The sequence below is a fragment of the Dipodomys spectabilis genome, unplaced genomic scaffold (genome assembly GCF_019054845.1).
Source record: "Dipodomys spectabilis isolate Male_0828 unplaced genomic scaffold, ASM1905484v1 ptg000373l, whole genome shotgun sequence".
NCBI lineage: Eukaryota > Metazoa > Chordata > Mammalia > Rodentia > Heteromyidae > Dipodomys > Dipodomys spectabilis.
The window spans coordinates 1682256-1710248 of NW_024871050.1; the positions used below are offsets into that span (position 1 = coordinate 1682256).

Genomic DNA, 27993 nt, shown 5'->3' on the forward strand with positions numbered 1-27993 from the left:
AACTCTTGGCCTGGGCACTGTCCCTCAGCTCTTCAGCTCAAGGCTAGCGCTCTACCACTTGAGCCATAGTGCCACTTCCAATTTTCTGATGGTTAATTGGAGATAAAGAGTCTCATGGACTTTCCTGCCTGAGCGGGCTCTGAACCATGATCCTCAGATCTCAGCCTCCTGAGTAGCTAAGATTACAGGCGTGAGCCACCAGCTCCTGGCTGAAAATGTTTTCTAATGTTACCAAGTTAAGATGCTTAGTCTTAGCATGGTGGTAAATGCCTGTAGTGCTAATACACAGGACACTGAGGCAGGAGAATGGAAAGTTCAAGACTGCTCTGGGCTATACAGCAAAGTTAGACTAAGCTACAAAACCTCAGACTTCATAAAATTATCATTATTTTAAGGGAAGTACAGAACCTTATCCTTTTATACTATACTTGAGATCAAAAACAGAATACAGTACCTTGTGATATCATCAAAGACACCATATCCTGATTTCTTATCCATCACCCACTGGCCAATGAACATGCTGGGAGAAGAAGAAGTTAATTTTCCACTTCGGAGGAGACCATGACCATGACGCATGTTATCTTGAAAACAGCCTTCAAACACTTCACCAGAGGCGTAACTGTGGAAAGGATCAGTAAAGATCCATCAAATGAACATTATTACAAAGTCTAAAAAATCCACAGTGATATTCTCAATGGTAATTATTTGTTTATATGGTTATTTTTCACAAATAACAATGTTGCATTTTTGCATAATATAGCTTAAAATGTTACTACATAATGAAGGTATATTTGCATTTACATAGGAAGAAATTGTATGTTTAGTCACTTGACTGGAAAATGAAGTAATTAGTTATCAATGAGAAGAAAGAAAGATGATCAGTCTGTCTTAGAGTTGAGTAATGAAATTACATTAATAGGCAGGATATATAAGAATGTTATATATAACATATAGAACTTAGGAAACAAATTTACTAACTTACTATTGTCATCTTGTGAGAAATAGGAATAGCACTTTAAAGGAAGACTTTAAAGTGATTAAAGGAGTGTACTGAATTTACTCCTTAGAAATCATGGCTACCCAAACTCTACATTTTCGCGGAAAAAGTAACACCAGTCCAACAGTCTTTCTAATGTTATTACCTATAGACACCTTGGCCACACATCTTTCCTTCTTTCCAGTGGCCCACATAATGATCTTCTTTGTTCAGAACCTTGTTTGGGATTCTGTATTCTCCATACCTATCAAGGAAAATGGAAAAAAATATCTAAAGATGTACTTATGACATCTTCACCTTTTATATGTGTACATCAGTAAGCATTTCAATAAAAAGAACAGAGAAAAGATTTACCAATAGGAGGAATGGGGCAAAAAGGGTCTTGGTTTAACCTATATCCATTACCTAAGCTGTTTAGCAAATCTTAGAGGAATGAGTCAAGTCTCTGAGAAAGGCCAATGAAAAGCAGAGGACTTATGTCTGACCTGTCTCTGTCACTAGCAGCATCACTTTGGGTAAGTCCAAGTATACTGCTTTCTCATCTATATAAAATAGGTATAAAGCAGATTATCTAAAGCTGTTATCATTCTAAAAATCTATTAAAGAGTAAAAGACATCATAAAACATTATCAAACAAATTCATCATCCAATTTATATATATATTTTTATGTAGACAATCAAATTACTTCTGTAGCTGACAAAATATCTCACTGCCAGAAATTTATCAATTAAGTCAAGTGTCAGTGGCTTAAGCTTATAATCCTAGCGATTCACGAGACTGAGATCTGAGGATCACAGTTCAAAGACAGCCTAGGCAGAAAAGTCCGTGAGACTCTTACTACAAATAACCACCAGAAAACTGGAAGTGGCACTGTGGCTCAAAGTGGTAGAGCACTAGCTTTGAGCAAAAAGCTCAGGGACAGTGCCCACACCCTGAGTTCCCCTCCCCCCCCAAAAAATTATGTATATACAGTGACAAAAATATGACAGGCAAGCTTATACAATATCATTTTAGTATCATTACCATAATATAATACTGGACAGGTTTCTCTTTATTTATTTATTTATTTTTGGGTCCGTTCGTGGGGCCTGAACTCTGGCCTGGGCGCTGTCCCTCAGCTCTTCAGCTCAAGGCTAGCACTCTACCACTTGAGCCTTAGCCCCACTTGCGGCTTTTTTCTTTTTGCTTACGTGGTGCTGAGGAATTGAACGCAGGGCCTCAGGCATGCAAGGCAAGTGCTCTACCACTGAGCCACCTTCCCAGCCCCGACAGGTTTCTCTTTTAACATATATAACTACAGATTTGAAACTACTAAAAGGAAAATTTCTCTGTCTCTTGTGTAAAAGAGGCCCTATTGTTTTAACAGTTTCCTCATCAACATTATCCAAAGTTTAGTCTTCATAACTGAGAAATTTAGAGACACAGTCCCCCTTTAACAGATGGGAACCTATGGAATTGAAGTCACATAGCTATGACTCAGTCAAGGTTAATCAAAGGCTACCCTCCAGATCCTAACTTTTTTCATGCTCATACATCTGCATTATGGGTCCTAATGCGTATTTAAATTAAAAAAACAAAAATCTAATGCTTATTTGAATTGCATCTCTGAACATTAAAAAATGTCATTTGTGACCAAACTTGAATTTGTCATATTTTAAACAACTTTCTTACCCATCTTCCAAGCCATTCCTGAACATGCCAGTGTACATCTTTCCATCCGGCCACTTCAAAACCCCTCTGGGAAGGAATATGCAAAGAATATTCATGTCAGTGAATGCTTCAGATAATAAATGCTTTTTCTGCAATGTGACTACTGTCCTCCTTCTAGGCAGAAGCTTAAGTATTTTCACCTTCCATGAGGCTTTCCTGAGAGCCAGCGCCCATTGTAAGTGGCATCCTTTAGGCGGGGATCCTTGTAGAAAGTATATTTGGCACTGCGTGAAATGGGTGGTTCCTGCCTCTGAACACTGCTGCTACTTCCATAAGGTGGAAGGTCAGAAGTCCCCCTCAAAGCCTGATCCACAGCTTGGCTTAGAGCCCGTAACCACTTAGTCTAGGAGCAAAACACAACTGTCAGCAGGCTTATAGTAACAATTTGTCAAGCACCGCTTTTGGCTTATGCCACCTTTACTTGGAGTGAATAATTTTTGTATCCTAATGCTTTTCTTATTACATGCTTAATACTACATATGTCATATGATTAAATTTAAGTCAATAAAATTAAGTAGATAAAATCAGTTTATTGCTATATGATTTAAATTGTCACTTTTTCTGGGGGGGAGGGGGTGTCATCAGTTTTTGGGCTTCAACTCAGGGCCTAGGCGTTGTCCCTGAGCCTCTTTGTGCTCAAGATAGTGCTCTACCAGTTGAGCCACAGCACTACTTCTGATTTTTGAGTGGTTAATTAGAGATAAGAGTCTCATGGGGACTTTTCTGCCTGGACTTTTGGAACTGTGATCCTCAGATCTCAGGCTCCTGAGTAGCTAGGATTACAGGCGTGAGCCACAGGCACTTGGCTTTAACTTATTTTTAAAAAGTTTCACTTAATGAAGATTTTTCTGAAAAGAAAAATTGTTTTTCTGAAAAGTTCCTGCTTTGGTCAGGTGGTTTGGCCCTAGCTGGTTATATTTTAATTATATCCTATTCCAGTTACACTTTAATTCAAAAATCCTGTTATAAAATCATTGAATTTTAGTTGATCCTGTTCCTGTTAATTAAGCCACATCCTGTGGCCGATTGAGAATTTTGGTTTGGCCACCAAGCAGAAGGGTAGGGCTTGCTGCTTAAGGAGATTAAAGAGGAGCAGCCAGCTTGCCAGTTCTGTGTGCTTGCCTGCCAGATGTTGGCTGATGGTGCACTTTTATACAGAAATAAACTTTGCCTTGTCGAGAGTCTTTTGATATAATGTCCTTATTACCTCACAACATCTCAACATCCCAAGAAATCTCTACCATAACTGTGGGTCATTTTTGTAAATGAGAACAACTTTTATTTCTTCTTTACTACTGTAAGAGGCCAAAGATTCAAAGAAAGTATCATAATGGACTAACCTTTTCCTGAGGTGTTGATGATATGAGAGTAAACTGCTCTTCAGGGGTAGTTATCTTCAAGCCATTCCTAAAATGTTCACAAGGATAAATACCATAGGTATGATAACCTGTCATAAAATACCTCTGTACAAAAAGTTGTCTAAGTAGAAGTCAATTAAATTTAAATGCTATGCCCTAGATTTGCATCTCACAGTGGGAAAAGGATATAATTGCTCTCTGTTAACAACGGGAATGTGAAGAATAGTGAGGCCCCTCTACCATTTACCATGACTTGTCATCATCACAGGTTTGGCCACTTTACTATCCAATGTGCTAGGAAATGAATCTTCTGAAGAATGGGCAGGTAGCTTCCCAACCCTCCTGAGTATTTTTTCACATTTAAGGGAATGAGCTAAGTACAGAATGGAGAACCACAGAAATGGGGCAGGAAGAGAGAGCACACTTACACACTTCCAGCTTCTTCAGAAAGTGGCTCTGCCCACAGTGTGGCCAAAGGGAATACATGGTGTGTGGAGAACTGAAAGAGAACATGAAGGCACGTCTGTGAAGTCTATGTCAACCTGGAACCTCTTCCTGTTCCCATCATTAGCCCATGTGGTCCTGCAGTCTCTGTTGCACAAGGTCCTAGAGAGAGGACCTCCACATGGCTGATACTCATGCTCAAATCAGAAAACAAAAAAAGCTCTCTAATGTGGTGCCAGTAACTGACACTGTAATCCTAACTACCAAGGATGCAGAGATAGAGAAGATTGTGGTTCTAAGCCAGCCTGAGCAAAAAGTCTTCAAGATCCCATCTCCATCAATAGCTGAGTATGGTGGTATACACCTGTCATCACAGCTATGGTGTAAAGTATAATAGGGGGATCAAAGTACTGGCCAGCCTGGGGAAACAGTAAGATCCTATTTCAAAAATAACTAGAGCTAAAAGGGTTGAAGATATGGCTTTAACAGCAAAATGCCTGTCTACCAAGCATGAAGCCCTGAGTTCAAACCCTAGACCACCAAAAAGCAAAAAACAAGTCTGCTTAGGCTGTACCTTGAACACCATGGTTTGATCTCTGACACCAAAAAGAAAAAAAGCTGTGTGATATCCAGCTCATACCACAGAAGCTATTCTTAAATATTTCTTTTATTCAAAAGTTGCAGAGAGGGCTGGGAATGTGGCTTAGTGGTAGAGGGCTTGCCGAGAATGCATGAAGCCCTGGGTTTGATTCCTCAGTACCACATACACAAAAAAAAGCTGAAGTGGCACAGTGGCTCAGGTAGTAGAGTGCTGGCCTTGAGCAAAATAAATTCAGAGACAGTGCCCAAGCCTTGTGTTCAAGCCCCAGGACTGGCCAACAACAACAACAAAAAGTTGCAGAGAATCACAATCTATACAGTCATGTGTCACATAATGAACTTTCGTTCAGTAATAATGATACAGAATATGTGATGTTAGTAAATGCAGCAGCCCACCTTCCAGGGCCTCTTTACAGGTTAGGGACTAGCCTACCTGGGCATGGACGAGGGCATCATTAAAGAGAATGAACCAATTCACAGAAAACCTGCCAGCATGCTGCAGAGAGAGGGCTCGGTTACTGCTCTCACACAGCAGCCGGCGCTCTGGCTTCCTCAAGGAATCCTACAGTTAAAAATAAATAATAAAGCAAACAATAAAAATTAATATGGAAGAGAAAATGAAACAGACACAAATCACATTTAGGGGAATTTGTAGGTCATATCTTACTAACATGTGTTAAATCTAAGTTTAGACAGGACCCAAACACTTCATAAACTTGGATCCCAGGATGACCCAAAAGACGGAAACAAACTAAAGGCAAGTCTTCAGAGAGGATTTCTAGAAATGAAGGAGGGTTTTGCTATTTAGAAGTCCCATTGTTATAGACATTAAGACATTTGCAAAAAGGAGTTGTTACAACAGTTTTGTTATATACAAGTGAGGAACAGTAGGTGACGGTGATGTTTGCTGGGGTAGTAACAAAGGATAGCTGGCATGGTTTACCGTCATTTTTCCTGGAAAGGTCTTCCAGAAACCCAATGTATACTCTGCTTCTTTTCTTTTCCTGCCGAGATGGAGAGCAAGAGACTCGTAACAAGAACTGGAATCCTGCAGTTTCTGATACTCTGGAGATGTCTAGAGGCCAATAATTAAAGGGAAAGAAAAGAACAATTGTCCAGAATCTGCAGCCTCAGTGTGTGATTTAGCTATATAAGACTTAATTTAGGAAGGAAATTCACCCTGAGAACAGTAGAGGTAAACTGCAGGGAACTGGAAAAGGAACTGAGTTCATTTCAGAATAAATCCACTAATGTAAATGTGGAACAAGAGAAATAATTCAAGGAAGGAAAGGAACAAACACTGTCAGTTATTGGTGAGAACAGCTGACAACTTGGGAGAGGGTAGGAGGTGCCTCAAGGTTTGCAGGCCCTTTATTTTGTATATATGGTATATAAGTACTGATTGCCATATTAGTAAATAAAACTTTAAAACTTTTAAGCATTTATTAATTTCAAATAAGGTTTTAAATAACAAATAACTATGTTTCCCAAAACAAAAGAATTTTTATAGCTGAGCATGTCCTCCTGCATACAGGAGGCTGAGAAAGGAGGACAGTGAGTTCTAAACCAGTTTAGGCTACATAATGAGACCTTACTTCAAAACACCCCCCTTCCAAAAATTATTTTTAATGAGAAAAGAGGCATCGGTTTAGATTTTTCAAAACTTTTTATTATTTGGCAAAAAGACAAGGGCTGGGAGGCAGGGCAAAATGGTGGACTAGAAGCATCTGCCAATCCCTCTGACATCACCCTTTAAATAAAATTAAGTTAAAAAAAAAAGAACTGTAAGAATTTGAATAAAACCAGGAAGAAAATCAGAAACCACGGAGGAGACTGCAAGGAGACAGAAAACAACAAAGAAAAGCAGTTATGGCTCAGTGCATGCCTATAGCAAGCAAAAAGTTAATTCAAACTCAGGTACAATAATAATAATGGCCACAAAGGCAGCAAGGAGTTCCAAGATGATCCCCAAATATATGAGAATTATAGAACCATCTTTTATAAATACTGATAACAAAATTCTCAAAATACTGATAACAAAACTCTTGTAGACCAAATTGAACAACACATCAAAAAGTTAACATACCATGATCAAGTTTTTTTCATCTCTGCGATGCAAGGATGGCTCAACAAATGTAAATCAATAAATGTTACTGTATCATATAAATAGGCTCATGATCATTTTAACTGACAGAGAAAAAGCCTTTGACAAAATCCAATCTCCTTTTATGATTTAAAAAAAACTGAAGAAGCTTAGAAGGAATATACTTGATCTTTTTAAAATTATTTTTAAGTAGTTGTACATTGGAGTTGTCATTCAGCAAAGCAATTTATGAATACAGTGCCTCTTGATCACTGTCATCCCTTTTAACATTCTCACTCACCTTCCTACCTGACCTCTTCCTACCAATCTTAATAAAGGTTATATGGAAAATATATAGGCAACATTTTATGAAATGGAGAAAAACTGAAATCATTTTCCTTAAAGTCAGAAGAGAAAAAAGGGTATCTACTCTCTCCACTGTTATTCAATATGGTATTAGAATTCCTAGGCAGAGAAATAAGGTAAGACTAAAGGAATTCAAATATTAAAGAATTCAAATATGAAAGAAGTCAAATTGTATCTATTTGCAGATAATATGACCCCATACCTAAAGAACCTTAAAGATTCTACCCCAGTACCCCTAAGCACTTTCAGCAAAAGGTATCAGGATACAAAATTGACACACAAAAAAACCAGTAGCTTTCCTGTTCACCAGGGATGTACAGGCTAAGAAAGAAATCAGGACAATAATCTATTAGCCTCAAAAATAATAAAATTCCTAAGAATAAACCTAACCAAATAAGTGAAAAACTGCTGCTGAAAACTATAAAACTTTGAAGAAGGAAAGTGAAGATGACATCAGAAAATAGAAAAACCACTCATGCTCAGGGGTTAGCAGAATATCATGAAAATGGCTATGCTACCAAAGGCAATCAACAGGTTCAAAGTAATCTCCACTAAAACCCCAAAATAGAAAAAAAAAAATCCCAAAATTCTACATAGCATAAAAGGAACCAAATAGCCAAAGCAATCTTGACCAAAAAATTTGATGTTGGTAGTATCACAAGACATCAAACTAAACTATATAGCCACAGTAACAAACAGCTTAATACTAGCACCAAAATGGATCCCAAACCCAAAGGAACAAAATAGAGGACCAAGAAAGGAGTCAAAAACATCCACTGAAAGAAAAACAATCTCTTCAACAAATGGTGCTGGGACAAATATATAGGCAACATTTATAAATGCAGGAGACTGAAACTGGACCACTATCTCTCACTCTGTATCCAAATAAACCCCAAATAGATCAAATAACCAAAGTAGAGCTGAAATTTTAAATCTACTATGGGAAAACATAAAGAAAACTCTGTAAATTATAAGCACAGGTAATTACTTTCTGAATAGGACTCCAATTACCCAGAAAACAAAAGAGCTGATAAATGAGACAAATTAAAAAGTTTCTGCATAGTAGCAGAAACAATCATCGGAACCAAGAGATCATCCACACAGGATAAGAGAAAATCTTTGCCAGCTATGAAAGAGATAAAGGACTAACATTCAGAATATACAAATAGCTCAAAAAATTAAATAGCAAAAGAGCAAAGAAAAATGCTAGCACGGATTGAGGAGGAGGAATGAGTAAAGAACCTTCATACACTGTTCGTGGAATGCAATCTTGTGCAACCACTATTGAGGCTCTTTAAAAAACTAAAAATAGACCTTCCTTATGACTCTGCCATATCACTATTGAGTATATATGTGAAGGAGTGAATGCCCCAAACCAAATACTTGTACAACCATGTTTATTACATTGCTGTTCACAATAGCCAAATAATGGCATCAGCTGAAGTGCCCAACAACAAATGAATAAATAAGATATGGAATACATATATTCTATGGTATATTCCACAGTTATAAAGAAAAATGAAATCATTTGCAGGAAAATGGATGAAATTGAAGAGCATCAGGTTGAGCAAGATAAACCAGGGTCAAAAGGCTGAATATCAAATGTTTTCACTAATTTGTGGAAGCTAGGCCTAAAAGACATACATGCTTATGGACATGTATAAGTGCACAGATATACATATGTATGTGTGTGTATGTAATATACATAGAGAGAGACATACTTGAAAGGAAAAAAGAAGGTAAATAATTTTGAAATACATCACAACTATGTATGAAGATGACATAAGAAATCTAATGAAAGCTGTTGATCAGTTGGAATTGGTGGGTGGAGGAAAAAAAGCAATAAAGATTATACTGATTAAAGCAAAATATATGGATGTCTGAAAAGCTAAACTAACTCCTTGGTGCAATTAATACAAACTAAAAATACAATAGCTATGACAAGATGGTAAAATAGCCTCTACTGGGAGAGTAGGTACCAGAAAGATGAGGAAGGCTAATAGAGAGGGTGAATGAGAATGATATGGTCAAAGTAGTTTATTTGCATGTGTGAAAATAGGACATTAAAACTTGTTGAAATTATTTTAAGAGGGCAGGGGAGTAAGGGAGAGTTACAGGATAAATTTGGTTAGGATACATTGTATATATGTATAGAAATGTCAGGATGAAATTCTCTCTCCATGTACAATTAATGCATGTTAGTAAAAAAAAATAATTGTTTTTCTAAAGAGCCGAGCTTTGTGTGAGTCATTCTGAGCACACATTTCATAAACTCTGACAACTCCTGAGTGAGTAGCATTCCTAATAGGGTTTCAACTTTAGAAACAGTTGCATAAAATGAATGCAATCAATGTAGATCAAGTCCTGAAGGAAAACTAAATCTACAGCAAAGGAAACTATATTTACCTAGTCATACTTTTGGCTTTCACTTACCCGAAGAGAAAGGCATTTAATCAGATACATACAATATTAAGGTCAGTAGAAATGGAGATCTTATGGTGGCTTAATCCAAATTATCATGAATCTTGACAACTTCCTATATACCCAAAGAGAATATATCTGGAAACTTACCACTTCAAAGCAAGTAGCAAGCTTTAGCAAAACTTTTGCATAATTATGAAGTCGTCTGATTGGCAAGAAAAACAATGTATTCAGTATTTCCATTAATTGAGTATTTTCATCATTCACCTCTGATAAATCTTGCAACAATTCCTGGTTTTTATTTAGGAAATCACTAGAGGTAAGGTGGAAAAGATTCAATTAGTCATTGTGGCATTCACAGTATGTGCAATATAGCACAGAAAATTTCAGTAGAATATTTTTGTTTAGAATGTGCATTTTTAGTATAATGAAAACAAAATAAAAATACACTAAAATACCTAGATATAAGTAAACAATTTCTCCATAAAATAGGATTTTTAATATAAAATGTAACAAATGGTAGTAATAGTGACTAATACAATTGGCTAATCACAGATTCTATGTTCTAGAAAAATGTAGCATGCATCTCATATATGCAGAGAATAATCAGAGACCAAATGACATCACATCTGTCATTTACAAAGCCCAAAGTATAGGAATGTACTCCAAGTTTAATTGCTCTAATTGTTTTCATCCCAGGAACAATGGATGATAAACAACTAGATCTTGGCTTCAAGAATTAGCAAGGAGATAAATAGGTTTAAATTCTTCTCTTTTCCTTTAATTGTTCATCACTAACTATTAACAGTTTATGACAGGAAAGACATTGGGTTTTTTTTGTTTGTTTTTTGTTTTTTTTTTAATTTGCAAAAAGCCCAATGCCAGTAGCTCTTTAATCCTAGCTACTCAGGAGACTGAAATTTGAGGATCACAGTTTTCTGCCAGCCTGGGCAGAAAAGTCCATTAGACTCTGATCTCCAAGTAACTACTTAAAACTGGAAGTGGTGCATGGCTCAAAGTGGTAGAGTGCTAGCCTTGAGCAAAATAGCTTAGGGACAGCACCCAGACCCTGAGTTCAAGCCGCACAACAACAACAACAAAAAATTTCAAAAATCAGTACCACAATTAACAGGAAATGGTAAGGCAAATTGTAGGTAAGGATTTTAATACTGAGGTCTTCAAAACCATTTCAAACTGAAGCTAACACTTAGTTTTTATATTCAATTTTTTATGACTTCATGATTATGTGTGTGTGCATGCACATGCATACAGACAGACAGACAGACAGACACAGACACACACACACACACACACACCAGTTCTGGGGCTTGCACTCAGGGCCTGGGTGCTGTCCCTTAGCTTTTTCACTCAAGGCTGGTGCTCTACAACTTAAGCTACTGCTTCAATTCCAGCTTTTTTTGGTGGCTAATTGGAGATGAGAGTCTTGGGAACTTTCTTCCCTGAGCTGGCTTTGAGCCATGATTCTTGGATCTCAGCCTCCTGAGTAGCTAAGATTATAGGTGTAAGCCACCAGCACCGAGCTCATTCTTAAGTTTTTATTAACAAATTTCAGTGCTGATCAAAAAAAATAATTGGACCATGCTCGCTAGACCAAGACACAAAAAAGATTTATAAAGAAAAACTGGTGGGACAGAATCATCTTGTCAGTGAATGAGTCACAATTATATGCTGGGCATCATGCTGATATTTTATAGATATAGCATATAATTCTTAGCAACAAAGCCCTCAAGCTTCCCATTTACATTGCCAAGAATATTTGTATACTTTTGTATTATCTGTGATTAAATCTGGTTTTCTTCAAGCAACATTATTTGTAAAAAAAAAAAAAAAAAAAAATTAGTGTTCTTTCTACTTTTAATTATTGGATTGGCTACAATTCAGCATCTCATCAACATTAGAGCTTTTTTAAATCATTATAATAAAAAGATTAAGCAGGGTGTTGGTGGCTCATGCCTATAATCCTAGCTACTCAGGAGGCTGAGATCTGAGGATCATGGTTCAAAACCAGACCAGGTGGGAAAATCTATGAGACTCTTATCTCCAATTAACCACCAGAAAACTGAAAGTGAAGCTGTGGCTCAAGTGGTAGAATGTGTGCCTTGAGCTGAAGAGCTAAGGGATAGAGCCCAGGCCCAGAGTTCAAGACCTACAACTGACAAAAAAAAAAAAAAAAAAAAAGACAATAAAAAGATTATAAAGCCGGGCACTATAATCCTAGCTACTCAGGAAGCTGAGATTTGAGAATGCAATTCAACACCAGCCTGGACAGGCAAGTCCGTGAGGCTCTTACCTCCAATTAACCACCAGAAAACTGGAAGTGGCGCTGTGGCTCAAAGTGGTAGAGCTTAGGTGAAAAAGCTCAGGGACAGATCCCAGGCTGAGTTCAAGCCCATGACAAAAAAACCCATAAAAGATTATAAACATGAAACCCACAATTCTAAGTTCATACTTCGACAATTGTGAACTTGTCAAAGCCAGAAGCTTGATTGAAAAATATAAGTTGGTTAAAAAGCCCATCTAGAGGGAAAAAGGGTGAAAAGTGCAGTGGGATTCACTGGACACTGATGAAAGTGAACTATACAACTCCATGGGTAGAGACGGGAGGGAGGGAAGGACAGAGAGAGAGAGCAGAGAGAGAGAGAGAGAGAGAGAGAGAGAGAGAGAGAGAGAGAGAGAGAGAGAGAGGAAGACACTGTATGAAAGGAAATGTACGCATTACCTGACTTGTGTAATTGTAGTCATTCTATTTACCATCTTTATAATAACAATAAAGTATTTTTATAAAAGTACATCTATGTGCTTCTTACAATACACAAAAATATTAGAAGATGATACAGAAAAGCTGAATGTAAAAGAACTGAAAAAATAGTGTCATTAAGCTGGAGTCATTCATTCACAACTATAATCTCCTAGCTACTCCAAAGGCTGAGATCCAGAAGAGCTGGTTCAAAATCAGAAAAGGAAGAGAAAACGCCATGAGACTCCATCTCCAGAATAGCCAGCAAAGTCTTGCTGGAGGCACGGCTCAAATGGTAGAACACCAGCAAAGGAAGAAAGCCAGACACTCTTTGCCGCCCTGAGTTCAAACAAATTTTAAAAAATGAACTTCTCAGTGGAGTGCTGGTGGCAGACCTGCAATCCTAGCTACCCAGAAGGCTAAGATCTGAGAATTGCAGTTCAAAGCCCGCCCAGGCAAGAAAGTACATGAGACTCTTATCTCCAACTAAGCACCAGAAAAGCCTGAAGTGGAGCTGTGGCTCAAGTGGTAGAGTGCCAGCCTGGAGCAAAAAAGCTAAAGGACAGCTCTAGACCCTGAGTTCAAGCCCAGTACCAGCACAAAAGAAAAAAGAATCATTCAAGGAGTGGAGTTGTAGTTCAGGAGAAGAGTGCAAGGTAAGCCCTAGGTTTTTGTGCTAGCCTAGAAACATTAACAACAACAACAAAAAAATCAACTCTTCTCTAACTTTTTTTTTTTTTTTTGCCAGTCCTCAGGCTTGAACTCAGGGCCTGGGCACAATCCCTGAGCTTCTTTCACTCAAGGTTAGCATTCTACTACTTGAACCACAGCTCTATTTCCAGTTTTTTCTGTGTATGTAGTACTGAGGAATCAAACCCAGGGCTTTATGCATGCTAGGCAAGCACTCTACCATTAAGCCATATTCCCAGCTCCTTCTCTAACTTTTAGGATGGAAGTGTTTAGCCCTGCAAATAATATATACAAAAACTTAATCATCTTTAATGGTGAAAAAAGCATTTTCTAAAATCAGAAGTGAGATAAAGATGTTAATACTCCTATTAGGATAGAAGAATAAAAGAAAAAAGCACAAACCTTAACATTTGTTAAATGTGGAATAAAAGCAAACAACTCAAATACTTTCTACTAAAGTAGAATTTTTTTAACTTGCCTTTATTGCTAGAACATGTCTTGAGAAACGAAGTTCAAGCTTATTAGTCTCATACAAAGGGTTTTCATATTGTTTACCCAAAGCTACATGCAAACACTTTATATTCATGCAATGTATGTTTTGTTTTAACCATCTCTGACATTATTTACTATTTACTAACATGAGAGAGAATATTCTCTTTCTTATATTTTGGAGTTAATGGGATTTGAACTCAACTTTGTGATTGCTAGGCAAGTACTCTACCACTAAGCCATGCCTCCAGCCATATTCTTTTTTAGATGAAAAAAAAAATTAAAGGGAAAAACTGAGAGAGAGTGAGGGAAGGAGTGATACTACTGTCCAAAAAGAAATATACTCATTATCTGACTTAGGTAACTGTAACCACATCCCCCTTAAAATACACAACAGTATAAAACTTATAAACAGTATAAAACTTAATCATTGGTTTTACAAGGAAAACTGGAAGGTGTATGTTTTGCTTACATGGCAGGCTTAGCAAGAAGTTGGAATCCACCCATAACCAGGAAATTTGTAATTGATATACAATACCTTAAGTGAAGAAGAAAATAAATTTACATCAATGGTGAAATTTAAACTAGAACAAACAGTTCTCAAACAAGTGTCTAGAACAAACATCTTAAAATCTTACCAATGAGTCTCAGAACATTCAAAAACTGTAAAGGACTGAGAAAAACAGCAGGTGGGGGCAAAGAGTGAACACCAGTTTCATAAAAATAGTATAAAAAAAGAAATTTCTGAAAACACCTGAAGTTGAACAGAAGTTGCCAGAATTTGCCCAGCAGGTAAGTTAGGTGGTAACTTAACAAGCTGGAGAAAATATAATTAAAATTGTTGGATCTTTAATGAAAATTTTCTCTTCACTTCAGGTTTCTCAATTAAGTCTTCAGAAAGTAGACTGGAAGTAATTAAGCATGTTAAAAGAGTTTGCATAAGAATCAGAATACACTGATTAAATAATGAAATACTGCTAGGGAACAAATGTTGATAAAGTAACGTGAATCAGCTACATGTCTTTCATGATCCTGAGCCTAGCAATCAATCAATTCTGTGAGAGAAGAAAAAGGCTAATAACAGCTCCACATGCTGGAGTCTTTCTTTGAAAAGGTTTATTATGGTAAGTTTAGGTGTTATTTTACTATAATAGAATCTACATACTACTACAGTATCACCTAAAATATATTTTAGGTATTTTTTATAATTAAAATAATTTTAAATGCATCTATGTCTACTTTTATTTGCCCTATCTAAAATGTTTCAAAAAGCAGCTCAAGATATCAAAATAAATTTTCTTTCAAGCATCTGTCCTAAAGTATCAGAAAAGAAAAAGAAATGGATAGAGGTATTATTAGATAAATACAAGTCAAAAGAAAATTATACTAATAAAAACTGAACTCTTCACACAAACAAAAATGTAATTTTAAAGTTAGTATCAAGTTGTATTATTATTTTCATGTCTGAAAGATGGGACTTAAAATATTCAAACCAAGATGGTACATCTCAAACAACAGTCTTAAGTATATTTAATTTGCTTAGAACTGAAATTCCTTATATCTGTAACTCTGAAAGGAAAAACACTAAACTGATTAACAGAATTATTTCCATTGGCAGGGCAACTTTAAATATCCCTTTGGTTATCTTTGCTTTAAGTTTTCAATAACAAGCATACATTACTCATGCTTTAAATAACCTAACAAAAATCAGGTAGAGCATGAACCCCCTGAGGGCAGGTGCTTCTTGTTGAACCATGCTGTGGCTACAGTGAATGAGGAGCTCCATGCAGTGTCTGGCACTTGCTGGTACTCAGTATTTGTTATTAGGATGAGGTATGAATAAACAAGGAATAAAGACAATACATATTTCATATGGACAGCAGAGTCTAGGGCACATTAGAATAAGACTTCAATTATGCTTTGAATCATAGTATCAAACTGTAAATCAAGAAAAAAGAAATTAAGCTAACTATCAAATATACTTGAGATATTTTATTTAAAAATATTTAAGCCTTCAAATACTTTAATTTAAAATGTTTAAAAAATGTTTAAAAACCTTGGATATAACTATGGTAGGTCTTGTTAAGAAAAAAAAAATTTTTTTTTTGGTCGGTTGTGGGGCCTGAACTCAGGGCCTGGGTGCTGTCCCTCAGCTCTTCAGCTCAAGGCTAGCGCTCTATCACTTGAGCCACAGCGCCACTTCCGGTTTTTTTTTTCCTGCTTATGTGGTGCTGAGGAATCAAACCCAGGACCTCAGGCATGCAAGGCAAGCGCTCTACCACTAAGCCACCTTCCCAGCCCAAGAAAATATTTTTATGTCAAATGTAGTCAGTCCTTTTAAGTTCATTTATACAACAGTAAAAAAAATGCAGACATCAGAGTAGCTGCATATTTACAATTGGTCTTAAAATTAGTTACTTCTTTCCTCTAATTTTAGTATAATTTACTTAAGAAAACAAAATGACCAGATATACTGCAGTACATTTGTTTTGCTGGCTGCAGAGGTGTTCGGTTTTTAGAGAAGGCCTTCCTATGTAGCACAGGCAGGCCTTAAATTCAAAAATCCTCCAGCCTTAGTCTCATAAGGCCTGCACCACTGCTTCCAATTCTTTTATGCAAATAAGTACTCTATCAATCACTATGCTAGAATATAAAAAAATAAGAATTTATTATTTTTAAACCATTTTCCCCCTTTTAAAGAACAATGAGTTTTGGCAATGCAGAACTATAGTTGGTTTAAGATTAAAATACTGCTTTTTAATTTCTATTACCTTGTCACTCTCCCTAATCTAGTCTCTTCTGATTAAGGACCTGCTCTCCTTTGGCAGAATAACCCTGTAGAGATTGAACATGACACAGGACTGGATACTTGCTCTGTATAACTATCCAAGAAGAGACTTGCATGCTTCAGAATGACCAAACTCCTGGCTTCCTTTACCCCTTGAAGGAAGCTACTCAGTGAGGCTCCATGTTGGCCAATTAAGTAACACAGCTTGCTGAATCGGCTTGCCACCTCCTGCAACAGCTGGACTGTAGTCACAGTACCCAAATTTTCTGTAACAAAATAATGATGATGACATATTTTCTTGTGGTCCTAAGATCAATATTATGAACTTTTCTAAGAATACTTCTTTTTGGGGTATATTTTTACCTATGGAATCCAAACCCAGTCATCTAAGACATATATTCAAAACACATTCACAGGAACCTTATAATTCTAACCCAAAAGATCTAGTATTAAGATCTCAGGATTTTACAAACCAACCAACAAACAAACAAAAAGTTTCTCAGATGATATCAGCCAAATACTCCTGAAAATTTGAAAATGAGCTAAAGCCATTTCATAATTCATACAATTTCACTGATTTCATATAATTAGTGACAGCAGGAATTAATTTAATTTACTTCTGTAATTATGATAATATTTCCAACTTCTTATTCTAACCTCTGCTCTACTCAGCCTTACTCTATTTGACCTACAAGGCTACGTCTTCAGTGCAGAGAAGAAAATCTAAAACTCAGATGGCATCAGCATATTATCTGTCTTTTCCAAAACCAAGTTCCTCATTTCTAAGACTTTATTCGAAACAATGAGGCTGATGAGCAGACGAGGTAAGATAATAGAAGTCAGGAAGCAGGCCCAGGGAAAGGGCAAGCTGCATTTTCCTTTCAGTTTGGGCTGCCTTTTCTTTGCCTAAACCCTACAGATAGTCCCAGCATAACAAGAGGAACATTCAGAAAGGGACTGTACAATACATAACAAAACATAATAAAAACAAAACAAAGCAGAGTCCCCAATTTACACAGGGATTGTATTCACAAAAACTGTAAATTAGTTATGTGAAAAGTAGATGTTTTTCCATTTTAAAAAGAAGGACCCATCTATATCAACCAATATCATCTTAATGCAAAATGTTCTGAGTATTAGCCTAAATTGCATCCTAAGAAGGGTCCAGGGAAGCCGGGCATTGATGGCTACTCATCCTAGCTATTCAGGAGGCTGAGATGTGAGGATTGCAGTTCAAAGCCAGCCCAGACAGGAAAGTCCCTGAGACACTTATCTCCAATTCATTAGCTACTAAAAGAGCTGAAAAATCACACTGTGGCTTAAAGTGGTAGAGCACTAACCCTGAGCACAAAAGCTCAGGAGCAGTGCGAGGCCCTGAGTTCAAGCCTTAAGACTAGCACCAAAAAAATTTTAAAAAAAAATGGTGAGGGAGTATAAAAGAAAACTCCCTGTCCATTTTCTGCATGCCAATCAAGCCCCATCTCTATGCTGCCTTCCTTTCTACTGTCCTACAGACTCAAGTACCTAGTACACCTGGAGAGTGGTATCCAACTGAGTACTATGGTAAACCTATAACCTCAACCTCTACATAGCCTTACTCCCAATCCCTCTTTGTAACTAAGCAAAAACATGTCAGGTTTCCAGATTTAATCAAGTCACACTAATGTAGAATAAGATGCTAATGACTTGTAAATCCCAATGACTCTTCACCTGGTATAATTTTACCAAAGAAAAGGAAAAATTAGCATGGAACATATCTAAGGACTAGTGGACCCAAGAGTGTTTCCTCGAAGTCCAGATTCTAGGGCCAACTTTCACTAATGCAGTTTCTCCTTTTCAGTTGTACATATCCTAAAAGCTCTACTTTCTACAGAATAAAAGCAGAAGTATTTTGAGAAGCAGTAGGATAGGACAGAGAGAGACCTGTACAGAGAGAGAGAGAGAGAGAGAAGAAGGAGGCGGAGGAGGAAGAGGAAGAGGGGGAGGGGAAGGAGGGGGAGGGGGAGGTAGAGAGAGAGAGAATGAAAAGAAAGAAAAAACCCACAACTCAAAAGATTTTCTTAGCTGGGTGCCAGTGGCTCATGGCCTGTAATCCTAGCTACTCAGGAGGCTGAGATCTAAGGTTCAAGGTTCAAAGCCAGCCAGGGCAGAAAAGTACCCGTGAGATTCTTATCTCCACTAATCTACTCAGAAAAGCTGATAGTGGTGCTGTGGCTCAAGTGGTAGAGCACTAGCCTTGAACACAAAGAGGCTCAGGGACATTGCCCAGGCCCTGAGGAAGGCTGAGGCAGGAAGACTGCTTGAACCTAGGAGTTCAAGGTCAACCTGGGTAACTTAGAGGGATCTTGTCTCTTTCTAAAAAAGGAAGAAAAAGAGTAGTTTTCAAATTCTCACTGAGTTTCTTGCTCACAGCCATTACTTTACTACCTGAATCATGACTCCAGCTGAGTATTTTGCTGGTTAATTTAAGATGGCGTCTTGCAGACTTTTCTGCCTGGGCTAGCTTCAAACCAACATGTTCTAGGTCTCAGCCTCTTCAGTAATTAGAATTACAGGTGTAAGCCATTGGCACCAGCATGGCTTTATTGGTTTATGATATAAGGAAGAACAGATAGAGCTAGAATTTTCATGACTTGGGGTTGAGTAGGGAGAAGTCTCAACTTACCTAAACCGAGAAGAGGCCTGAGTATCTGAGACTTGATATCACTTAGTTTTGAATAGAACCGTCTTTCTGTAGTAGCCAACTCATGGAGACTGGCGATATACCCCATAATGTTTTTGTCTACCAATGTAAGATAGTTATCTTTTCCTGCCGTTACTCTGCTTATATATCCAAGCTAAAAAAAGAAAAAGAAAAAGATTGTAAAAATAAAACATAGTGTATGAATAGCAACGTGGTATGGCAAAGATGACTCATTTTGCCTGGCTAGAGCAAACAGTTAAATATGGAGGCATTTTTTAAAGCAGAATATTAAACCATTTAGAGCTTGAAATGAGACGGTGAAAATTTATAAACAAGATAGGTAGGATCTTTTTTGTTTGCTTAATGGTGCAATGTTTTGCATATATATATATATATATATATATATATATATATATAAATCTACTTTCAGCTATAATCAAGATTTTTTTTTTATTTCACTTTACAAGTGATTAGAAACACAGACACCCAAGAAACATAGAGATCCAAATGTTACATGGCTCAGGAGCTCCTTTTGCATGAAATAAGATGAGAACAGAGAGGAACCCCACACTGCACATAAAAGTATCAAGGACCCAGAAGCTATCTTCCTCTAAACAATGGGACATAAAGGACTTTTATTTAAGAAAATATGAAGGAAATGCTTCAGGATATTGGTCTGGGAAAGATGTTTTTGAATCTCAAAAGTATCAGCAACAATAGGAGAAAGTGACACATGGAATATCAAACTCAATTCTGCAAAGGAATATAAACAATAAAGTGAACAGACAACTTGTAAATTATTCATTCAACATGGGATTTATATATATAATATAGTTAATGTAATATAATATATATAATGAATTTTATTTGATTAACACACACTAATACATATTATGCATGAAGCCTTGGCTCGATTCCTCAGGGCCACATAAATAGAAAAAGCCAGAAGTAGTACTATGGCTCAAGTGGTAAGACTGCTAGCCTTGAGCAAAAAAGAAGCTCAGGGACAGTGCCCAAGCCCAGAGTTCAAGCCCCAGGATTTGCAGAAAACAAAAAACCCAATAGCAAAAAGGCACAAAGTTTAAATAATCCAGTTAAAAAATGAGCAATATATAGCAGGGTGGTGGCCCACGCCTGTAATCCTAGCTATTCAGGAGGCTGAGATCTGAGGATCACAGTTCAAAGCCAGCCAGGGAGGAAAGTCCATGAGACTCTTATGTCTAATTAATCACAGAAAAAAACAGAAGTGGTACTGTGACTCAAAGTGGTAGAACACTAGTCTTGTGCTAAAAGGAGCCCAAGGACAGTGCCCAAGCCCAGAGTTCAAGCCCCAGGATTGGCAAAAATAAATAAATAAATAAAAATACAAATGAATAATACCTGGGAGATAGAAGCAAGAGAATTGTGAATTCCAGGCCAGCTGGGCTATATAGTAAAACCTTGTCACCAAAAAAAGACAACCTGAATACACATTTCTCAAAGGAAAGTATGCAAATGACAAATGGCTGGTGAATATATGAAAAATAATCCTATCACTATTCATGTAAATTAAAACCATGATGTATCTTACCCCAATTTGAAATGTTATTGTCAAAGAGAAAAATGATAGTAAAGATATAAAGAAAGAGGAACTCAAGATACTGTTAGTAAGCATGTAAATTAATAGAGCCATTATAGAAAAGTGTTTGGAGGTTCCCCAAAAAGCAGAAAAATTACCTTATGATCCAGGATTCCCACTATTGGACAGTTTCCCAAAGGAATCAAAATCAATACAATAAAGAGACATCTGCACTCATAATTACTGCAGTGCTGTTCACAATAACCACGATATGAAATTAACCTAGGTGCTCACTGGCAGATGAATGGATAAAGAAATATAGGACTTATACAATGGAGTACTCTTAAGCCACAAAAAAAGTGAATAAATTGTCAGTACTGGAGGGCATTATATTAAGTGAAATAAGTCAGATACAGAAAGACAAATAATATATGTGAAAACTAAAATAGCTGATCTTATATAATTAGAAAATTAAAATAGTGGTTAGCAGGGCCTGAGAAGAGTATAGAGAAGGGAGGATGGTTAATGGTATAGGGGATAGTTAGATAGCAAGAATAACTTCTAAGGCGCTACATACAGTACAATAGGATAACTACAGTTGACAAGTATTACTGAATATTTTAAAACAAGTAAGAAAGGGTGTTAAATGTTAGTAACACAAAGAAAAGAAAAATATTTGAGGTGATAGATCCACGTTACCCTGATCTTACATTACATACTGTATACGTGTACTGAAATGCCACGCTGTACTCCATGAATATGTATAATTAGTATGTGTTAATCAAATAAAAGTATTTTTTAAAAGAGTTTTCAAGGCTTGGCGTGGTAGCACAGATTTGTAGTCTTGGCATTTAAAAGGCTAAGATTGGAAAAAAAAAATCACTTGAAATTAGGAGCTCAAGGCCAGCCTAGGCTCTAACACCCTACCTCAAAGAAAAAAACACAACAAACAAGAGAGAGCCTAGAGTTCAATCTCCAGTACTATAATCATCCCCATCCCTTCTCCTCCAAAAGAAAAGAGGGGGAGGAAGAAGGAATGATTTCCTTTAAAAGAAACTTTTTCTCATTTATCCCTTTTTTTTTATCATAAACAAAACCATTCCATGTCTTTACTCACTAAACCTTATTAAGCTAGGTAGGCCAGGTATAACACACCCAGCAGACCACTAACAATCCATGATAGCCATTGATACTCTAGAACCTCTTCCCTTTTGCCACTATTTCAATCTATTTTATCCTTTATCAGAACTGTAGACCTTTTACAAAGAATGTGGAGCCAGGGCCAACAAACACAAAGAACCAAATTGCATGCCTGAAAAAACAAGCCATCTATAGGTCAAGGCCAAATCAAACACTAAAACATAACCCATATGAGAACAGTTTTCAGTAAGAATAAGAAATCTAGAATGCACTAGTATTGACAATTAAATTCCTGTAGCATGTGAGTTGTTTGGAAGAACTTCAGATTTTCAAAAGAAAAGGATATAACAGCAGGAAATAAAATAAAACTAAGAACAGGTGAGTGGTTAAAAACAAACAAACAAACAAAAAAAAAACAACAGAGCTCTGTCAGGCTTTCCTGGTCTGCCATGAGCCCACCTAAGGCCCCTGCAGTTTTTACTTCCCATTTACAGTTACAAATCCCTCTATTCTACTTTTACTCTATTTACCTGTGAGGGATCCATAAAACAAAGGAACTTATTTGTGAAAAGCGCTTTTCAATAATCCTGCAAGAGGATGTGAATTCAACAAATATTTAAAAAGTATATACTGTGCCACAGCATAATTATAATCCCAGCACCTGGAAGGTGGAGGCAGAAAGACTGAGATTTAAGGCCACCTTCAACTACACAGTAAGACACTGTCTCAAAAATAAAATAAATAAAAATTTAAAAATATATGTACTGAGGACACAGCAATGAACAGGAGAGCCTAAATCCTACTCCCTGGGCATAACATTATAACAAAGGACAGATAATAGAGAAAGAGTAAGTTACAGTGTTCTGAATGGTGATGGGGCTTATGGAAAGAATAAGGTAGGAGGAGGGGTGAAATGATACAATTTTTAAAAGTTTTCAATTTTAAATAAAAGAGACTCCTCTTGTATTTTGGAATGTGGACCTTAGAATCCAATTCTTGCTCACCTTGCTACAAGAGAGAAGTACTGGAGTCTTAGTACCACTAGGATTCTCTGGAAGACTGGCACCTTCTTCAGGGTCCTGTCGGCCACTGTAATACAATCCAGGCTGGAAATCTTCTGTATCCACTAAAAACAGGGAAAAATCCTGGCCTGCAGCTACATTCCAGACTCCATTTTCACTGCTTAACTGTAATAACAGAAAGGTATTATTGGTCCAAGACAAAGTCAATCAGAGAGAGCTTGAGATCCACAGGAACTGAAATGTTAGGTTACTTAGGCAGGTATGATACAAAGTCAGCTATACCGCAGAGGGCAACATGCACTCAGCAGTGTAACCAATGTAAGAGTAAAAAGAAACCCCATGTTCAGCTTTTTAATTGGAACTTTAAAAAATAAATTTGTTTTTTTGTTGTTGGTCATGTGTCTTGACCCCAGGGCCTGGGCATTGTTCCTGAGTTTTTGTTTTTGCTCACAGCTAGCACTCTACTACTTTGTGCCACAGCTCCACTTCCTGTTTTTAGGTAGTTAATTGGACATAAGAATCTCAAGCCTTTCTTGCCTGGGCTGGCTTCAAATTGTGATCTTTAGATTTCAACCTCCTAAGTAGCTAGGAATTTAGGTATGAGCCACCAGAACCTGGCCATGAACTGGTTGATTTTCATAAAAATCAGAAAAATAGAATTTAAAAAGAAAAACCCATGGATTTAAGGTTTTATGTTTTTGAAGTCTCTATAAATATTCAATATTACAATCAACAATTCCAGAAATTTCTAGAGCCCTACTCTAAAACTGATGTCTAGGATGCACATTTGTCAATTTACATTCAGCTCTGTGCACAAAAATCAAAGCAAACCAAAAAAATCTAATTAGGGTAAATTTCATTCTTGACAACTAAGCTGTGAGGTGCTAATATTCAGTTCCCCAATGGTAACTCACTAACTACTTCTCTGATGTTGAAACAGGCAAGAACCCCTGAGCAGTCCATGTATGTGGACCTCTAAACTAGTGGTTTCTAAAGAGTGGTGTGTGCAACAGCCGCAGCAGATCACTTAGAATATGGTAGAAATGAACATCTCAGGCCCCACAGTTACCTAGAAGGGGATCCAGTACTGATTTAACAAGACCTCCAGAAGATTCCAACATATATACAGAAGTTTAAGAATCACTGCTTTAAACAACTGAATTTCAAACCTTAGGACCCATGGAGTGATTTACAAGCTACAATGCAAAGGCAAGTACCAGGGATCTAGGTACCTTCCAGTTCTTCAATTAAAGCAGTTGACATTGATCTATTTTGTACATGGTATTCCACAGATTTCACAGAACAAAGTGTACTGTTTCAAAACTACTACCCCAAGTCTCTTGATCTAGATTCAGCCTTGACTCTTATATAGATAACCCTAATCCATTAGATTCTTTATGTCTAGATAAGATCCAAATACTAGGGGACTGTGAGAACCTGTGTGTACTTGTGTCTATCTCCACTACTACATGACTATCTTCTTCTGACAAGAAGTCCTCAAATTCAAGTTATCCAAATGAGTGAATTAAAACATCCATAGAAGAAAAGAGTACACCTTCCCTCCCTTCTTTTTTTGAGATAGGGCCTCATTACATAGCCCAGACTGAACTCAAATTCACAATCCTCCTGTTTTTGTTTTGTAAGGATTCCAAATATGTAATCTTAATTTCTTAACAAATGCAAATCTCACTGTCTTAACTTTTAATTTTCATAGGTTATTTAGAATGACTTCAGAAATCATTCTTTTTTTTTTTGGTCATGGGGCCTGAACTCTGGGCCTGGGCACTGTGCCTCAGCTCTTCAGCTCAAGGCTAGCACTCTACCTCTTGGTCCACTGCGCCACTTCTGCTTTCTCTGCTTATGTAGTGCTGAGGAATCGAACGCAGGGCCTCATGCATGCAAGGCAAGCACTCTACCACTGAGCCACCTTCTCGGCCCCTCAAAAATCATTCTATCTATGCAGGATGGATAGTGCAGTTCTAGAGCATTTACCTAGCATGCATAAGGCACCAGGTTCAATGTCCAGCACCACTTACAACCCTTTGTCCTCTTCCCCAAATACGTATTTTAAAAAGTCAAAATCTTGATACTGTACTTTTCTGTATATACCATGAAAGAATGAAGTAAAACCCTGTAACAAATTCTGTTCTCTCATCTCTAAAATGCTAAATAAATGTTTACTTTCTAGGATCTCCAACAATGTTTTACAAAACTTTCTTTAGTATGATAGGTTCACTTCTTACTTTAAGTAACTAAAAAAAAAACAGTAATAGATACCAGATGGCTTATTATTGAAGACTGAGGCAAGAATCAGTAGCTTATTCTTAACTATTTTGTTGTCATTTCTTCCCAGTAAAATTAAGTTCACTGAAAAGAAAAGCATCAATAAGAGTCTTGGTAACAAATACAGAGTGTGCCTTTGACACATGAATAATTGTAATACTGTAGTATAGACTTGGATCATTATCCTCACATTGAGGTAACTACCCTTTCTTTAGGCTATTCTCAATAAAAGAGTTTCTCCTGGGACAAGAGTGTTATCATAAGCAAACTACATAAACACAGGCTCCATATCACATTCTTCTATGATTCTTCAGATGCACACTATACTGTCTCATACCAAAAAAAAAATCCAAACCTTTCTTTCTAGAAGAAGAGAAGGGAGGAGGAGGAAAAGAAGCTGTGGTATAGTATGTTGGGTCAAGACAGTAATTCTAGCTTTGTGGGAGGCTAAGATTAGAAGGACCACTGTTCCAGGCCAGCTTGGGAAGACTAACTCAATGGAATGAGCTGGACATGGTGGTGTGCACCTATCATCCTAGCTATGGAAGCAAAATAAAAGGATTCAAGTCCAAGTATGATGCAAGAAGCAAGACCCTATTTCAAAACAACCGATGCAAAAAAAGACTAGAGGCATGGATCAAACAGTAAAGTGCCTAACTGGCAAGAACAAGACTCTGAGTTCAAACTCTAGTACTTCCAACAAAAAAAGAAAAGAAAAGCTAACAACTCAGGATGGTACAGCAAATAAAAAAAAAAAAAAGGCTGAAGAACACTGTTCTAGAATTATATGAAGCCAGGAACGGGTGGTTCAAGCCTATAATGCTAACTACTCAGGAGGCTGAGATCTGACTATTACAGCTTGAAGCCAGCTGGGGCAGGAAAGTCCATGAAACTCATCTCCAATAATCTATTCAGAAAAGGCTGAAAGTGGTACTGTGGTTCAAGTGACAGAGTACTAGCCCTGAGCATAAAGAGGCTCAGGTATAGTGCTCATTCCCTGAGTTCAAACCCCATGACCAGCAAAAAAAAAAAAAAAGAATTACATGAAGACCTAGAAGTAGCATTTAATAAACTAAACCAAATCCATTCAATAGTGAAAATGTCACCTATATTTTTAGCTCACAAAAAAGGTTTACTATTATATTTGTTATAAATGCAACACCATAAAAAAATGGCTTGTAAAAGGCAAATTAAAGTGAGAAGTCAGAGTAATCATTTGATAGCAAAAGCTCAGAAAATATCACATTCTTAAAAACTTTCAGTTTAAGTGAAAGTACTCTAAGTTTTTGTTTAAAAAAAGAATAAGGTAATATACTCAGTGAATAAGGCCAAGAAAAAAAAAACACATTTCTTACAAGTGCATTTAGTTTGAAAAGAAGTGGTTTCATGTTAAAAAAAAAAAAAATTAAGAACACCTAAAGGCTGGAAGCTGGTGGTAGAATTCCTGCCTAGCAAACCTAAGCCTCTGAGTTTAAGCCCCAGAGCTACCAAACACACACACACACACACACACACACACACACACACACACACACACACACACACACACACACACACACACACACACGTGACTTAGTAGTAGATGGGTGAAGCCCTGGTTCGATTCCTCAGTACCACATAAACAGAAATAGCCAGAAGTGGCACTGTGTCTCAAATGGTAGAGTTTTAGCCTTGAGCAAAAGAAGCTCAGGGACAGAATTCAAGTCCAGGACTGGCAAAAAAAAATTTTTTTTAAACAGGAGCGAGGTGTTGGTGGCCATGCTTTTAATGCTCAGAAGGCTGAGATTTTGAAGATCACAGTTCAAGAGCATCAAAAAAGCTAGGCAAGACTGGGCAATAGTGTCTCATGCCTATAATCCTATATATTCAGGAGGCTGAGATCTGAGGATCATGGTTCAAAGCCAAAATGATCCAAGGGACTCTTATCTCCAATTGGCCACCTACAAGCTAGAAGTGAAGCTGTGGCTTAAGTGACTAGCCTTAAGCAAAAGAGCTCAGGGACAGTGCCTAGTGGCTAGCTTTAAGCAAAAGAGCTCAGAGACAGTGCCTAGTACCTCTAGAGGTTTGAAGTCAGCTTTCTGACTTCAAATAGTAATAAAGTAATAAAGTAAATAAATAAGTAAATAAATAACAAATTTAGACTACAAATTTGTTCAACACAATGAGCAAATATAGTTATAATATAGAATTTGAAGATAAATTGCTATTAAGTAAAAAAAAAAATACCTTTATAAGTCGAGGAACTGTTGTTGGAAAATCAGAATGCCCAAGCTGACCAAAGGTATTGCTTCCCCATGAGTAAACCTATCAGAAAAATAAAGTACGGTAAAAGGTATGAATCTTGATCTTACAGGCCAACTCTGGGCCTCTATGATCATATACTAATAGTTACGCATAAACTACTCATATTAGATATTTAAAATAAATATTTAGCAGGTATGATAGTCCATGCCTCTACACCCAGCACTCAGAAGGCAGGACAGCTGAGAGTTCCTGGCCAGTCTGGGTTACATAGCAAGACCTTGTCTCAAAAAAAAAAAAATAAGAAAATTAAAATCTGTTTTGTAGATAATCTCACTATGTAACTCAGGTTAGTCTGAAA

General features: G+C 37.1%; 1 protein-coding gene across 3 annotated transcripts in view; it reads right to left on the reverse strand.

Annotated features, from left to right (window-relative positions):
• Nucleotides 1-27993, reverse strand: part of Als2 (alsin Rho guanine nucleotide exchange factor ALS2) — an 80522-nt gene that overhangs the window by 19322 nt on the left and 33207 nt on the right. For all 3 annotated transcript variants that reach the window (XM_042666956.1, XM_042666957.1, XM_042666955.1), the window contains exons 8-21: nucleotides 27618-27695; nucleotides 23091-23273; nucleotides 19371-19542; nucleotides 16791-16971; nucleotides 14390-14455; nucleotides 10131-10293; nucleotides 6054-6185; nucleotides 5544-5672; nucleotides 4495-4565; nucleotides 4049-4115; nucleotides 2849-3051; nucleotides 2670-2735; nucleotides 1143-1241; nucleotides 455-619 (exon numbers count right to left, since the gene is read on the reverse strand). In XM_042666956.1, the coding sequence (XP_042522890.1) occupies nucleotides 455-619; nucleotides 1143-1241; nucleotides 2670-2735; nucleotides 2849-3051; nucleotides 4049-4115; nucleotides 4495-4565; nucleotides 5544-5672; nucleotides 6054-6185; nucleotides 10131-10293; nucleotides 14390-14455; nucleotides 16791-16971; nucleotides 19371-19542; nucleotides 23091-23273; nucleotides 27618-27695 (1775 nt within the window). The remainder of the gene's footprint in view (nucleotides 1-454; nucleotides 620-1142; nucleotides 1242-2669; nucleotides 2736-2848; nucleotides 3052-4048; nucleotides 4116-4494; nucleotides 4566-5543; nucleotides 5673-6053; nucleotides 6186-10130; nucleotides 10294-14389; nucleotides 14456-16790; nucleotides 16972-19370; nucleotides 19543-23090; nucleotides 23274-27617; nucleotides 27696-27993) is intronic.